The 17,374-nt window shown below is 37.6% G+C and overlaps 1 protein-coding gene across 5 annotated transcripts in view; it reads left to right on the top strand.

The window, feature by feature from the left end:
• EFR3A (EFR3 homolog A) overlaps positions 1 to 17,374 on the top strand; it is a 75,447-nt gene that overhangs the window by 25,134 nt on the left and 32,939 nt on the right. For 4 of the 5 annotated variants that reach the window (XM_062627008.1, XM_062627007.1, XM_062627006.1 and 1 more), the window contains 3 exons: positions 8,596 to 8,717; positions 12,344 to 12,493; positions 16,956 to 17,093. In XM_062627008.1, coding sequence (XP_062482992.1) covers positions 8,596 to 8,717; positions 12,344 to 12,493; positions 16,956 to 17,093 — 410 coding nt within the window. The remainder of the gene's footprint in view (positions 1 to 8,595; positions 8,718 to 12,343; positions 12,494 to 16,955; positions 17,094 to 17,374) is intronic. The other variant, XM_062627005.1, reaches the window with a different exon arrangement.

Below are 17,374 nucleotides of genomic sequence, written 5' to 3'. Positions count from 1 at the left end.
ATCCTTCTCCACAGCACTGACACTACACAGAAGGATTCCTATTAGCTGAAAAGTAGCCAGGGGGTTAAAATATTCAGTGTTACAACCTCACCGTTAGTAGCTTAAATATTTCAGGATTCAGATCCAGGCTTAAAGGGCATAACTAAAAGTGTCAAAATGAAGATTTGGAGATCTGATTTTCCAAATAGAGTGGTGGTTGCAATCAGTATTCTAGTTCTGTAACACTTGCCTTCTAACTGCTGTATTTCCCAGGTGGTGCAATACAAATTTCGCAAGTTCCTGGATTGTGATGTGGACTATTTTAACTCTGTTTGAATGCTTTTACATGAGTAAACAAATAATGCCATTGTTAGCAGTGTCAGGGTTTCTGGAGCCTGTAAAACAGTTGGGCTTTCATTTGGGCATGATTTCCAGTTCATGGAATAAAACAGAATTGCAATTCGTGGAGATGGGAGGGCATCATAGAGTGGTGCTACTCTGAAGTAGAATTCCTTATTGTGGTGAAACGCAGTGTTCTTGCTCTGATGCAGGAGTGTCCCCTTCTCCCCCAGAATATCAGCTTTACTGACGGTAATAAGGATAAATATATCTCATTTCATTTTATACACACACATATATATATAGAGAGAGATTTATTTATTTCAATACATTTGAGCCAAACTACCCTACTTCTTTCAATTTGTTCTGTATAATGCCTCAGTGAGATCTCTTAAAGGAAATAGCTTTGGAACTATTCCTGGGCTGCCAAATAGCAAGATGTGCATCACTTCCCAGTTGTTTAAAATCCATGGTGGCAAACAGTTATTACCAACCTCCACTTCATTGTACAAGATGTAAGTCACTTCTAATCGGATTCTGTTGACCAGAACTCCACCTCATGGTAATTTCTTTGATATTCCTGTCAGTTCCTAATGAAGTCTTTTATAAGCAAAGCAGATTAATGGACTTCCTAAATTAGGAGCTAATTTGTGTTTATCTGTTACAAAACTCAGTTACCAAAAATTGTTACTTTTTCCTAAATAAGGTGTTGGGATTCTGTGAGGAGAGTGGATCTGTGAGGTTCTTCAGCAGTATCCCACAGCTAATTTCAGCCTAATTGTGCTAATTTCCCTAATAGATGAAAAGATGGATTCTATTTGTGTTGACTGAAGAGAAGCAAAGTGTTTTGGCACTGGCAGCCTGTCTGTTACCAAGGACACTGACCTACTGTGCTCTTAAATAAATTTTGTTAGACTTAGTGTAAGTTTTCCATCACATTTAGCCTCTTATTTTTTCCTCTCTTCCTGAAGGAAATAAACAAACAACCAAAAGAGTAGAGATAGAGGCACTCAATAATATTTCACATGCTGTAGTTATTCTGGTGCACCACTTTGGAGTGGAAATGCATACTGAAGAGAAGAATAAATCGTATATAAAGTAAAAGTCTTTAAGCTGATAAAAGTCAGACAACCTTTAGAAAGTTTCCATAATACTCTTAGGTTAAACTCAATTTCAGATCAATACAAATTTATAGTCTCCTTACACTTAAGAAGTTGTGGCTATAAGGTGATCTTTATTTTCCATCCCAAAGCTGGCTTTCAGAGATTCACTGGAAAGCTCTCATCACTTCAGAAAGGCAGTGATGTTTTCATCACAGATAAATTGTTTGTTTTTCATTTATGTAGTTTTATGCCTGATCTTCAGGTTACATATAATTAATTTCTATTACTTTTTTCTATATTGCATTTGTAAGTTAAGTTTATTTCTTGCAGCAGCAATGATTTTATTTTTTTTAATAAAAAATTATAAATCTATACAGGCAGATACTTTGAAATTCAATAGTGCATGTAGAATCATAAAATCATAGAGTAGTTAGGGTTAGAAAGGACCTTAAGATCATCTAGTTCCAACCCCCCTGCCATGGGCAGGGACACCTCATCACAGATTTTCACCCAAGGTCTTGTCCAACCTGGCCTTGAACACTGCCAGGGATGGAGCATTCACAACCTCTCTGGGCAACCCATTCCAGTGCCTCACCACCATAACAGGAAAGAATTTCCTTGTTATATCCAATCTAAACTTCCCCTGTTTAAGTTTTAACCCGTTAACCCTTGTCCTGTCACTACAGTCCCTAATGAAGAGTCCCTCCCCAGCATCCCTATAGGCCCCCTTCAGATACTGGAAGGCTGCTATGAGGTCTCATTGAATCATAGTACAGTTAGGGCTGGAAAGGACCTTAAGGTCATCTAATTCCAACCCCCCTGCTATGGGCAGGGATGCCTCGCCCTAGACCATGATGCCCAAGTCTCAGTCCAGCCTGGCCTTGCGCACTGCCAGGGATGGTGCATTTACCACTTCCTTGGACAACCTGTTACATGTTGAACTGTGCTACTTTTTTTTTTTTATGTAGACCAGATTTCAAATTGGCAGTGTCTATGAAGTTCAAAATGGCTTTTTCTATCTTGGAAGATATTTTTATTAACCATGTGCTAGGAAAGCATATGCTGGTGAGGAAACTGAAAGAATGTGGTGGGGTAAGTGAGATTTCCTTGGCTTAAGTATTGCAGAATCTGAAGGCTGATGGCAGTAAGTTACATAGGAGCTTATGGCAATGCTAAATTTCTCTCTCTGTTTTGCAGAATTTCAGTAACTGATGATTATGGAAAACGTGTCTCTCATGTACAAATAATTGTGTTGCTTAGATCTATAGTGGTTATATTAATAGGATAGAATGAATTAATTGTTTGCTCTTCCTGTCCAGGGCTGAAAAGCTTTAAAATCTTTGAACTTGTGGTCAAAATTTTTGTGATGAGAGAGAATTTTTTTAATATTTTAATTTTTTTTGCCAGTTTTTTTCAGGAGGGTCCAGAAAATGTTTTTAGTGAGCAGCTGGTCAGTTACAATAGGGTGTATCATTTAGTAAAAGTTTCATCTTAAACTGTGTTGGGAAAACTCGGTTGAATACAAACCATTTTAAGTTAATTTGGAATGCTGATGGGGTGAATTCTTCTTTGTATTTTGATAGTAAAATATTGTTTTTTCATCTAAAAAATAGCAGTCATACGTAGAACCCAGTATTACCAAACTTTAAATTTACCATAAATGCTTTCCTTAGTTATTTGGGTGCTTTTCTTCAGAAGGGCACTTTCTTCTCGGGAGCAGTGAAATAATGATACCAGCAGTGATAGTGTTTGCCTTTCTGTGCATGAGAAGGTGACTTGTTTTGCTGGTTGTCATAACTTCTTATTCAGAAGAAGACAAGCAGTATCCCAAGCAGAGAAATGAGCAGTGCCTGATATAACAAGATTTCTGTATTTATTAATGTTGGCTTATAAAAGCAGTTGGTTTTGGTGGAATTGAAATACGTGTGTATGTAAAAATAGTAGAAAATGTCAAGACTGTGAAATTAAGGAATGTCAGGATAAATATTCCCAGTAGATTACTTATTTCTTTGTCTTGTTTGTCTGCAGTATAGTGATGTAGAAGTATGTGATGGAAACTTACCTTTGTTACAAGGTGTTTCTTTCATTCCATGACCAATGTGGAATTCGTAGGATCACACAATGTTTTGAGTTGGAAGGGACCTTAAAGATCATGTAGTTCCAGCCCCTTGCTGTGGGCAAGTACACCTTCCACTAGACCAGGTTGATGAAAGTCCTGTCTGTTCAAGGACCCCTTTAGGTACCAGAAGCTACTCTGAGATCTCTCTGGAGCATTCTGTTCTCCAGGCTGTGCAAGCCCAATTCTCAACCTGTGCTGATTTAATATACAATAGAGCTATTTAATCTCTAGGATCCCTGCTTCATCTTTTTTTACAATAGTTAAAGGTACAAAGTGACAGAAGTACACAAAGCACTCTTTCTCATCCTTTAGGTTATTAAATTATCTTCTAAATTCTGTCTGCATCTACTAGAATTTAAGTGATGCTGAATAAGTCACTTCAGACAGTCCTCTTAGGGTCAGTCACAGTTACGTATTGCTTTCCCCACTTCATGCTCTCTGGTCTTGCAGTTTCATAGCCCCACTTACTAAGTGTCTTGTGAGCCCAGACACCATTAGTGGCTTTGTTACACAAGTGTACATGTTGCATTCAGGATAATTTTCATCCAAGTGGCACGAAGTAAAAATAGAAAGTTAAACTATTCATCTTATGCTGATAAAACTCAAAATGAGCAATGTCTGCTGACCTATCTGATTATTTGTGATCATTTTAATACTGTATTTGTGAAGTTAATGCATGAATATGGTGTTTGAAACTTTCCTGTTTAGAAAAGTGGAAGTGTTTGTCTTGTTTGTATATTTTGGTGAAGCACATGCATGTATTCACACACTTATTAATGCTGTCCTGTGAAGTTTAGAAGAGTCTCCTGCTTATAGGATGTTATATTTCCGTATGTGATAGTTTTCTACGAATGAAATACAGTAGTTTTATCTACTAGCTCAGTATCCGCGCTCCCTTTCCCCCATCTGAAACCTGTGAAAAATGCAGTCTGTGGAAGACAGACTGGGAGCTCAAATATAACAAAAAAAATACTGCTCAGATCCAGCCTACTGTTTTTTTTTCAGGGAGATACTTTAAATACCATAACTGTAACTCAAATATGATGCATGCTGATTGTTCCTGAATTGCCCCAAAAACCTGACCTTCTTTAAAGACATCCAGGCTCCATTAAAGTTATGATTTTTCTCCTTCTGTACTTGCTACATGAGAGTGATAAGGCAGTAGAAATGCATATAAGAAATTATGTCCTTAGAAATTTAATTTAAGAACTTGCTTGATTTACTTAGAGGACTCACACAATCTCTGTCTTCCTGGTAATATCCAACTTTCTTGATTCAGACTGGAACAGACATCTTCTGAATAGATAATATGTTTCTTCTTTATTTCATGATAGATCTCTATGGTTTCATACTGATTGACTTTTATTGGTTTCAAAATTAATAGAAATAAGATATTACCAATGTCAGTTCCTTTTTGTACCTTCAGTATTGTACAAATACAGAAGATGCTTGTACTGGTAAAACTGCCATAAATTACCAGTGGGTGATTGCCAGCATTTACTGTGGCTGAATGACATGTTTACATCTCTAAAAGCTTTCTAAGTATATCCTAGGCAAGTGCTTGGACTTTCATAAGAGTTTTGTCCTTTTTTAGGTGGAATAATTTTTATATTTGAAGTATGGTTGAAAGTATCCTAGGTGTTTAGGAGTAAAATATTTATTGAACAGCAGCAACAGTTCAGGAGCACCACTGATAAGCAAGGAGAAATTGTAGGCTAAAATGTACTGAAACAACTACAAATTTCTATAATGGAATGGAATTATATACTGTGTTGAATTAACAGTGCAACTCAAAACTGTTGTTACAATTAAGCTTGCCTGCGGCCTAGATGTTCAGTCATCTAAGTGCTAATCCTGGAGTATGCTTCAGCAATGCTTTGTGTTCAGTGGGTGAAATTGTTTTGTTATATACATGAGGAAATAAAAGAAGTTTTGCCCTTTCTGGACGTTTTAATGTGTGTGCCATTTTGAGGGGTATAACTTCTGGGTGCTTGCTTCCCTGCTACAAGGCTACATCATGATACAGGGAAAATGTCCAGAGGGAGAGAGACCCTGCCACTTTATTTTCTAAAATTGTCATTTATCCTTACAAAGCAGTTTCTTGATGCAATAAATCTTTCTTCTAGCAAAACAGCTAATAGAGTTGGATTAAATTTTCATGTTGGAAGACCCTGTCAATCAAATAATTTTGTGTTTTAGAAAATATTAATATGCTAATATTAAATGCTGGAGGAATTAATATTTTCACAGCCACTCCTACATACAGTATTGTGTTTCTTTAAACTTTTTTCTTCTATTCTTTTACATACTTTTTTGGAAGTTTGCTGGGTGAATCTGTTGTAGGCTGGAACACTTGAATGTGTGGAAAATACTAAGATCGTATTTAACTTGGGGTTTTTTACCCCTGGACATTGTGCTTTATGAAATCGTAGAGACTAATTAGGTTCCTCTCTTCAAAAAACTTTAGAAAATCTATTTCTGTTTTGTAATTGACAATTCTGTAAAACAAACCAGTGAGATTCTAGGTAAGACATCTTGAGAAGTCAGTGATCATTTTTGTAACTCGCTGCATTGAAAATCGTGTATGGTTTCTGTTTTTGTGCTGATTGTCTTTCAGACTGTGGCAGTAGTCTGTACAGAGTTGGGGTTTCAGTGTCTGTCACCACTTGACTGTACAGGATAATCGCTACAGAAGGATATGTAAAATGGATTAGTATTACACAGTTTTGCTCCTTTTCTCAGTGATGGCTGAGAGTATAGTTTTACAAACTGTATAATTTTCAGCTGTTCTTGTAGCTTTCAGTGGGTGAACTGTTAGTGCTGTTGAAATGGATATGTGTTCTACATAAAACAGGAAAAAAAAGACTAAAAAAAGTAGAAAAAATAGGGTAATTTTGCTTTTTTTCTGAAATACACAGCTTTCACTTTCAGCTTGAAAACTACCCACAAATCAGATTGTGCTGAAGTGATTTGGACTTCTCTAGTTGAATGTGGGTAACGTGCTGATAAAAGCAGGTTCTACATCTTGGAAAGTGCACAATGCCTCAGCCTGTGCTTCGCAGTTGGCAGGAAGAATACTGGGTGGGGAAAAGCTGAGGAATCTAAATGGGACAGCTCTCTGCTTCAGGGCAGAACCAGCACTGTTCAACCTTTCCTTTCCCTTTTTAATTCCTTCTGTAGTTCTTAAAACTGTCTGTGATGGAGAATCCAAAAGGTCTTTTGGCAGTCTGCTCTCTTTAGAAAGAAGAGGTTTTTAATGTCTGACTTAGGCAGCCTTCGCTTCAGCGTCAGCCTATCATTGGTTTTTCTATCTCTATTGGACAAAGAAAAACATTTCTTTTCTTTTTAAAGCTGTCTTATGTACTTTGTAATACTAATACCTTTTAGGCAGCTCTAGACTAGATAATTTAATGTCTTTTGGTCTGTTTTAAAAGGTGTTTATCTAAAGCTTTGTTCATCCCTTGAATAATTGAAGGACTGCATCAGTTAATCACTATATTCAGCTGTGATGCCCCAGCTGGGTGCCGTACTTCATCTAAGGGCTTAGTGCAAATTAGGTGGCAAAAAATTTCTTCATAGGTGTCATGGATACAAATGTATCACAATATATTGTTTTCTTTTTCATGCCATTATAATGGCATTGACTTCTGTGAAGGTGCAGCTTATTATAACCCTAAGTTTCTTTTCTGCGTTCAGCTGTGTCTGGCTTGTATTTGTGCAGCTGTCTTAAAATGACATTTTGCATTTGCCATTCCTAAATTGCTTTCTTGATTTTTCAGGTCCTATTTCCAGTTTGTCAAGAACCAGGCGTCAAATGTGCCTGCAGCTCTGGCCAGCTTAGTGTTCTTTGCACATTTGATGAGCCCACTCTGTCATCTGAGTTTCTAGTGTAACTGTGTTCAGACAGGCCCCCTCAGAAGTTCACTCAATACATTTTTGTAGTTTGATGTCACAAGTGTCTCTGTATTTTTTCCAAACCCTTTTGCATCTGCCTTACGTGAGTGCTCTTTTGACACTGTTTTTCTAGCTTTCCTTCTAGGATTTTTTGTATTTTTTTGTCACAGTATCACTGATGTTAAGATATGACAGATGCTGCTTCATCTGGATTTACAAAATCTATTTCCCTGTCATAGGGATAATTTGGAGTGGGTTGATACAATTTGTTCTTGACAAATCCATGTTGACTGTTACTTACCCTTTCATTACTTTGTAGATGTTTGCAAATTGGATTTTTCTTTTAAATGTCTTTCTGCTAATGGAATTAAAGTTGACTGGGTTCTAATTCCCTGACGCCACCTCTTCCCTTTTGTAAAGATAGACAGAATTGACAGATGCCTCCAAGTTTATTCCCTTGCATTTTGATAAGTCAGAATGTTGCTAGTTAACCTGCTAGTGATAGTGTACTCGTTGATTGCTTGGGCTGCTGTCTGCAACTCCCTGAAAGGAGGTTGTAGCAAGGTGGGGTCGGTCTCTTTTCGCAGGTAACAAGCAGTAGGAACAGGAGGAAATGTCCTCAAGTTGCACTAGGGGAGGTTTAGATTGGATATTGGGAAATGTTTTTTTTTTCCCTGACAGGGTTTTCAAGCACTGGAACAGGCTGCCCAGGAAAGTGGTGCAGTCACCATCTCTGGAGGTATTTAAAAGATGCATAGATGTGGCACCTGGGGACATGGTCTAATGGTGGACTTGGCAGTGATGGGTTAAAGGGTTGGACTTGATGATCCTAAGGCTCTTCTCCAACCTAAATGATTCTGTGATTCAGTGAACTGGTGGCAGTCACTATTGACGTGTTAGATGTTTCCGTATTGCATAGCATGTTGTATCTCATGAAGTTGCACCTTTCCTGATGATCTAAATGAAGTTCCAGTGGAAAGGCTTTAAAAGGAAAGCTGTCCAATTTAACTTTTTCTCTGCAGTGAAATACTTAAGTGTTGTCAGATCTGGGTTCTTTCCTAATGCGATGTTTTCTGTTACTTCTTAAATGAAGCTTAGTATTCATTATGCTTTTTGGGGAATTCAGTATTGAAAGCTTTTTTTAATGTATTTTTTTTCCAGTTTGTCAAATTTGCCAACATTGAGGAAGACACACCTTCATACCACAGACGCTATGACTTCTTTGTGTCTCGATTCAGTGCCATGTGTCATTCATGTGACCATGATCCAGAAACACAAACCGAGTAAGTGCCATTCTGTATGTCTTAAAGAAAACTGTCTTAGCATGTTAATATAGTCTATAGTACAGCTTTCTTGTGATACTTAGTGGATTATTTCATTCCATAGGGAAGAAAATAAAAGCCTGACTTTTTAAATAGCAAATTTAAATATTGCAAATCTGAGGTGGCTAAACCTCCTGGAATATTTAAGTGGAATTTTGCCTGAATAATTGCTCTCCAGAAAAGCTCTACTTATTATTGTAAATGTGTGCAAGTTGCATAACTCCTTTGAGAAATTAATGGGGCTACTCATATGAATAGCAAAAGCATGTTTTGAGTCTGCTATTTGAGAATTACTCATTAAAATTGAATTCTCATAGATGTCTGCAGTATGAGACTGTCTGAAGCTGAAACGCCTTCATGCGTTAGTATTACAAATTTGGGCATTCTTATGTAAGCTCCACGATTAGTTTTACTTCAGCTCCCCCTAGCAGATGTGTTCTTATTGTTCAGCTGTATTTTGACTCCTGAGTATCTTAGAAAATTTAAGGTGTTTCAGATTATATTATTTGCATCTCCATTATACTCATCTTTTCTATTTCCATGTGCTAAATTATTTAGCCAACTGTGAAAAATCCATGTGCTTTACGTTTGTTTAACCCTTTGGGTGTGCTGTTTTCACGTTCACTGCGACACATAAGGATTTGTCCAAAAGTTTGCAGTTTCAAAAAGAATGACTAGTTTGTACATTGCTTAGGAGGGAAGAAAAAAACAAACCAACAAACACAAACCAAAAAATTAATTTCTCATTTGCTGTAATTTGCTGCCATCTTATTTGTTGCCCTGTTGTGGTGTGTAGGGTTCTGCTGTAAACTGTGTCTCTAAAATGGTTACGATTAAATCTGTCTGCTTTTCCTGTATTTTTACCCCTGCCCCCATCCCTTTGCCCTTTAGGAGGATTATTCCAGTGAATGGTTTTACAGGCTGACCATGTGAATTGTATGGGGAAGACCTGAATTGTATTGAGGGACAAAGGGAAAAGGGGATGGAAACTTCTTAAGCAGGTAGCACTAGCGACGTCAGTTTGTCTACTGTAGCTACCTCGTAACTTAGGCTTCTGCCAGGTACAGACTATTTACCTGAAGCTGAGGATTGCAAACAGTATTCATAAATGTTTTAATGAGCTTTAGGGGAAAGATTTTGCCTTTTTAGGCTTAGTGAAATTAAAACATAAATGTTAAACTGCTTACTTACCATGAAACATTTCATAGAGGATAGGATATAAAGCTCAGCTCAGGATTTTTAGTGGTACTTTCACCTTCATTGCCCCTGGCAAATGAGAGGTAATATAAGTAATGAGCTGTGACATGGAATGAATGAAGAGACTAATACATCCTGCATTGGTGTATCAGGTATGATTTTCTACTCATAAGGTTACCCCAAAATTAAAACACCTCAAAATTGTGATTGCTGTAGGAGTAAGAGAACTGTGCTAATCTTTTGCTCTTCAGAGTGTCAGCCTGCACCTTATCTGTGCTGCAGTTTGCAATGTTGTTGTACCCTTAGACAAGGAGGAATTTCATCCTAGTGACAGAAGACTGTACATGACCTTGATTTAAATGTAATCTCTGCTTTAATACCTATCTAAACGTTCTTTAGAGCAATGTGATGAAATTTGATGCTGCACCTTTCTCAGTAAGACAACCCTCATTTTTTAGCCTCCTGTACAATAGTAAGAACGTGAAATCACTTCTAATGGTACTCTAGTACACAAGTGTGGCCTTTTTTTCCCACTGTGAATCAATTTTTTACTCAGGTTAGCCAAATATACGGCAATATTACTTTTTACTACTTCATTCTAGACAGCTTAAATGTATCTCTTTCAAAAGAGATCTTTATGAACAGCAGTCATTGGAGTTGGTGCAGCAATTTGCTGGAGGTTCTGAGGTAATTCAACAAAAGAACTGAGCTGTGGCAGACTGTAGATATCACAAGTAGTTAATTCTCTTGATGAGGACTGGGGAGAAATTCAGGTGATCCTAAACCACACATAGAATCATAGAACGGTTTCGGTTGGAAAGGACCTCAAGATCACCTAGTTCCAACCTCCCTGCCATGGGCAGGGATGCCTCACACTAGACCATGTTGCCGAGGGCTTGACATTTGAAGTTGCTGTCCACCTGCATAGCCTGAGGTTCCACTGAACTTTCTGGCTTGGGTGGGAGCTTGAACATCATCTACACACATAATCAGGTAATGTAGGCTCTGAGACTGAAACTGACCCTGACCTGTAAAGTGAGATATCCCTTTCAGGAGCAGAGGTCAGTCCTAATATTTAATGAATCTAAACCTGCAGTGTCAGCAAAGCTTGATTAGCTTGAGAACTCATAATTAAAAGGCAAAAAAAAAACCACTGTCACTCTTAGATCCTCAGTATTGAAAACAATACTGGATACTGCGCTGTAGTTGCAGTGCAGCAGCAGCAAGAGCTTTTCTAACTGTGCATCCCTTTTCTTCCCTGTTGTGTGTGTAACCCTGGTAAAATTGTCTTGAAAGGTCTAGAATGGTATCAGATGCACACTGAATGTATGTGGTTTGCTTCAGAAAAAGCTGAAAAACAGGAAGATTGAAATCTAAAGAGAAATGTTACAGAGTTTAATGAGGTCTGTTCCTCTAGCAAATATCTTCATTCAGCAAATTTGAGCAAAGGCGAGTTACGTGTTGTCCGTTCTGAAATTAAGATCTAAAAAAGGAGGGATGGATTTTTAATAGAAATAACTTTAAATTTTAGCAAATCTTGTGCTTATTTCACTTGATGGCTGTACGACCCTTTCTTCTACTTGTTTTCAGTAAGTAAAATCCTATTCCTACCATTTATTATAATGGCTAGTTTGCTACTACCACTTCAACAAAATATTTTGCCATTCATTTAATTGCAGAGATTCTCCTGCAACCTATTTTTAACAAAGTAACAAAACTAGCTAACAGAAAGAAAAAGCCTTAGCCAGTCAGCCTAAAACTAATATTCTTTTTCTTTGTTTTATGGTTGTTGATCAGATCTCAGTTAATTCCGTTCAAATGGGTTTGGGATAAAAGTGGCAGTCCCTCTTGTGCATTGTGCATAATTTGATAGCATTATCCTTTGCTTTCCATCCTGTGAATCTTGCACAGATCTTTAAAACTTGGCTATAATTAATCCAAAGCCTTAATTACAACTTCTAAGGACATGATCATGACTAGATATTGGTTCAGCTGTGCTGTGGTAACTTCACACCAGTTTTCTTCAGCACTGGAATAGGTTGAGATTATGCACAGTTTCAACTGATGGGTGGTAAATTGTGTAGAGCTTGTGGATTTTTGCCTATTTGCCTTCTGTTGGAGGTGGTGAACACAGCCTGAGTATTCATTGGTCAGTGTCGGTATTATCCTTATCCTTTTGGATCATCTTCTGTTTGGTTGTTTGATCTTTGAAGGCGTTTAAAGGCAATATGGGCAACCTTAAGGAATTGGCCACATTTCCATATTACTGCTTGTGAGAACCCATTTGAATCCCACGCTATGTAGTTACTATTGCCAACTAGGGAAACAGCCATACTGGGAGGTGATGTGTTTCTTCTCCTTTTCACTCATTCCTTTTCTTCCTTCCTTAGGATTCGGATTGCTGGAATCAGGGGCATTCAGGGAGTGGTTCGAAAAACAGTTAACGATGAACTTCGAGCAACTATATGGGAACCTCAGCACATGGACAAGATCGTACCTTCGCTGCTGTTTAATATGCAGAAAATAGACGATATTGACAGGTATTTTTATTCCTGGTCACTCATGTGTTTTAAGCACTTCTATTGCTAGCACTGGGAAAATTCCCTAAAACCAATCTCAGCTATGCAAAGGAGCTTAAATGTTTGTTTTGTGTCCAACCATAGCTGCTTCAAAGCTTGCTTGGTAAGTAGGCTCAGCAGCCTTTTCATACCACCACGCTTTTCAGGCTTTCACATGACACTCAGCTTGCTAAATCTGTCACGTTTCTCACTTTTAGTTTGTTGGGTTTAGGTGGTGTCTTTCCCAATTCTTCAGCCTCATTCTTTTCTCATACTTCTAACTGTCAGCACCTGTCTTTTCTCTAAAGCAGGTTTTGAGACTACATAACTAAATCAATAGTTGTCTTTCTGTCCATGCTTTATTTATTTACTGCATAAAACTGAGGGCCCACACAGTATGTACAGAAATATCTGGATTTTACATCTGAAGAGTGTTCTGAATAAGAGACGAAGGTTTCTGGAAGTGCTGTTGGAATAAGGAGAGCCTTGTTAGGCTTTGCTTGTTCTTACAAGGATTCTACATGCAGGTTGGCCATTTAGCAAAAAATTAAACTAATTACTGATGGTAGAGCTGACTGAAATAGGATTTGGATCAACCTTGTAAGGCAGATCAATTTTTGTGTACTGCAGGACCACTTTCTGTCATTTGTTGAGCAATGCAGTAGTGGTGGTAGAAAACAAATCTGTCAAAAAGCAACTGTTAAATATTGCTTGAAACTTTCTCTATAATGCACGTTCAACAGAAAAAAAGACTAATGCTTTTCCAAGTGACAAGCAGAGGCCTTCATGATGTACATATGACAGAAGCTGAAAACAGTATTTATAAACTGTTGATCTCTAGGCCTTAAGTGATGTTACAGAGAATTTCTCATCTTGTGATATCATATGTGTGGAGCACAAACAGAGACATCTGGAGGAGTAGGAGTCAGAAGCACATTGTTTTGGCAGATGGAATCAAAGTATTATTTGAGAGAGAGCAGAAATTCCAGAAAATACCCCCATCTTAAGTCCATAGAAAATAACCGTTTTTGGTTAAAGCTGAGGTACATGTTGTTAAAGCTTAGCTTAAAGATCAGCATAATTTGTACTTGTGGAACCTTACTTAGTAGCTTAATCCTAGATTCTTCTGAGAACCTGTCAGATGAGACACTTTTGTAGTTTTTAATATTTAAACACTTTAGAAAAACAGTTGTATTTCTGGGTGTTATTTGTGTATCTGTATGCACATTCTAGTTACATGACTATCAGAAAAAATTGCAAGTGTAACTTGTTCTAAAAATCAGATTGGGTTTTTTCTTAGTTGTACTTCACCATGATTCTGTGTTACAAAATAATTGTCATGCATATATATGCAGTATATTGTATATGCTACTACCTTGAACTGGTAGAACCGTTCAAGGGAGTAGTTCCTGCCCATTTAATTGCAAAATGCACTTCATGTTTCGCTCCTCTGGACTTTCTGTAGTAAAGAAAGTCTGGATGCAGAGAAATAGTAGTAATTTACTTGTGTTGCAGTTGGATTTGTCAGATACTTGTTGAAAAAACACATCTTTGTTTTCTGATCTTTGTCTAAAAACCAAGTCAGTGAAACAAAATGTTGCTCATTTGAATTTAGAACCTTGAGAGGCTGTACAAAGCTTTCCCTTAAAGCTATAAAAGTTAAAAGCAGTTTTATATTCATTGTCTTTCATCTGATAATGCTAAAGGAACTCTGAGTGAGAAATACTTAGGGGTAGATGCTATAAAAGTTCAAAATAAGAAGGTGATTCCGACAGGCAAAGGAAAGACAATTTTGAACATTCTGATGCAGTCTGAAGACTCACGAAGACTGGATTGCAGTTTCTCCCTTTAACCTCTTCTAAAATAAGACTCCAAGCAATGCTGAGAGGCCACCTTCTGTGGGTTTTCATATAGAGACACTTAACATGTAACTTATTTTTACTGGTTTAACTATAATTCTTCCAGACAGAACTCACTGTATGTTCTGCACCCTGCTTTCTTTTTTCCCTCCACCCACCCACTTTGTACTGCTGCTGCATTCTTGGGAATCTGAGTCAAAACAGCAATGGGAATAAGAGTCCTGGGTGGTTGTTTGTACCTTCTCTGCACTGAGAAGGATGCCTGTCTGTCTGCATCAGTCTAGACAGTACAGGGAAGGAAAAACAGGCAGATTGAGAGGCAGTACAGGGAGGGAAAAACAGGCAGATTGAGAGGCACAGCAGTTGAATGAAGCTGTGGTTTAGTGGTGCTCATGTTGGGTTATGTACAAATTGTCATGCCTTTTAAAATTCTAATCACTTTATATTTGTAAAACTATTTCTCCTTACTTATCTAACAGGGTGCCTGGGGCTTTCCTATTATTAAAATGTGACAAGGCAGCAATGTTATGGTAATTTCTGAAACACTAATGTTACCAGAGGGAACTGGACTTGTCTATCGCAACTTTTAGACTGCAGTAGTCTTGAAGCACTAGAAGATCTGCTATCAGAAGATATTACAACTATGATGTTAACATGTTCATCTGACGAGTGGCATTTCAGTATTTCACTCGTTGACGTGCTCTAAAGCTATGTGTTTTAGATACTAAGGAGTGTACATTAACTAAAGCTGATGAACACTTCTAAATGTATTTAATGCATAAACTTGCACTGCAGAACTGAAAGTATGTTTAAGGTTTTAGTGTACTTATTTCTTCAGACTAAAATAAATCTCTAAACACATCTATACAGAATGTGTGTGAACCCTCACTTAAGTTTCTATAATGTGTTTTGTGCAAAAAAATACATGCCATCTGTAGCTACAGTTCTTCTTAGGGGAAACTTTCTTTCCTCTTCAGTCTTTCACCTCTCAACTGCTCAGTTTAAATGAAATATTAACAGTTTAATGGTATGGTGTGTGAAGTGCTTTAATTCAGAAATACTTTTCAAATGCCTTTAATTTGCTGTAGTAATTCAGGTCTCTGTGTACTAAAAAAGAAGTGAATTTGGGCAAGGAGAAAACAAAATGACAAAATAAAAACCCACAACACAGCGCCCCCTCCCCAAAAAAAAACACATTTCAGGGCCTGCATCAAAAATGAGAAGTGGGAAACTGGAAACTCTTCTGGAAGGGCTCTAGCTTTCACTGTTTACAGCATGGGTGATGATCTTTGCTATTCCAAGGTGAGACTTGCCTTCAAAACTCGATAGAATTTGGGCCTCAGTAGGTTTTAGTTTGTTCAAAATATTCTGGCATTCCTGTAGTTCTGCTTCTCTTGTCTGGATTCAGTCTTCAGTTTGATAGTTTTACTTTCTTTCTGTACCACATTGATTTTAAATAGTCAGCCTGATTCCCAGTCACAGAGAGAAAAGAAATAATGGGAAGTGGCAGTATTTGAACCTTACAAAAATTTGGTAGCTGCCATTTGATCATTAGTATAAAAAATTAAAGCCTTGCTTTGCGCAGCACGTTTTATTAAACTCCGAAGTTGAAATTTCCATATGAAATGAAGTTGATATTTAAATGCTAATTTTAATTCCTTCTAGCTTAAGAAAAAATATTTTACTTTAAGTCATTCATTGGGGTATTTTAGCACCTGAAGAAATAGTAGCTGTGTAATAAAATCCTCCCCCACCCATTGCTTTTTTCCTCTCCCTTCCATCATGTTATCTTTTTTTATTGTTTTTTTTTATCCATAGAATCATGGAATGATTTTAGTTGGAAGTCCATCTGCTTCCAACCCCCTGTCATGTGCAGGGACATCTTCCACTAGAGCAGGTTGCTCCAGGCCCTGTCTAACCTGACCTTGAACACTGCCAGTGATTGGGCAGCCACAGTTTCTCTGGGCAGCCTGTGCCAGTGCACAGACACCATGTACAATCCTCTCCATAGTGATGTTGGGCAAAGTTAGAAGGTGACTAACTTAACTTCTACAAATCTAGTTAGAGGTAACTGTGTGGGTGATAATGTTCTAATCAGTTCAATCAGACATTTTTCAACTTGTAAGCCATCTGTTCCTGCAGAAGTATTGGAGATTTATTTAACAGTCACCCACACAGTGTGGATTCAGTAGTGGGCAGGTGAAATAGATCATTAGTCTGAACAAAATGACTAAAGGTTCTGCCTAACTTTTTACATGGTTTCATAGCCTTCATTGTTAGCAATGGGTTATAGTTTTCAAAATACAGTGGGTAACAGGTTAAATCTATGTTAACAGCCATTGGTTTTGCCATATAAATATTTACCAATACAGAGATCACTACTGAGTGGACAGATGATGGTTTATAGTCCTGCTATAAGAGAATAAAATATGTTATTCCAAACTCTGGTTTGATGCATATTTGAGGTAACAGGGGCTTTGGGGTCAAAAGCATGACTTGTGAACATTGTAGAACCGAGGGTGGGTACAGTAAGAATGATGAACATTAAGCAGTAGTAAAATCAGTGTATTTTTGTCTTACTTCAGCAGAGTAGGCCCTCCATCCTCACCTACAGGAGGAGAGAAAGAGGAAAATCCTGCTCTGCTGGCTGAGAACTGCTTCAGGGAGCTACTAGGAAGAGCAACGTATGGAAATATGAATAATGCTGTCAGACCAGTTTTTGCGTAAGTTGAAAATTCATGGAAGGTCTTACCTTGAGACTTGCTTTTATTTCATCCTCTAATTATGTTGCATTAAATTCCTTCCTCCTTTTCAACCTAAGGGATTCCATTCATGTTTCTTCAAGAAATTGCCCTTCTCTTAATCTCAAGTCTTAGTTGCTTATCAACTTGAAGATAGTTATGAAGAAACATGGCTCCCATTTTACTGATTTTAGAAGTGCAATGTAATGATTTGGAGGGATTTGCCTCAGCTGGCCTTTCTTTTGAATGTGGAACTGTTTATT

Source organism: Pezoporus occidentalis, unplaced genomic scaffold (genome assembly GCF_034315485.1).
Source record: "Pezoporus occidentalis ecotype Australia unplaced genomic scaffold, CSIRO_AGI_Poc_V1 ctg3, whole genome shotgun sequence".
NCBI classification, from domain to species: Eukaryota; Metazoa; Chordata; class Aves; order Psittaciformes; family Psittacidae; genus Pezoporus; species Pezoporus occidentalis.
Note: the sequence above shows the minus strand (reverse complement) of the source record. Positions and strands in the feature narration are given on the sequence as shown.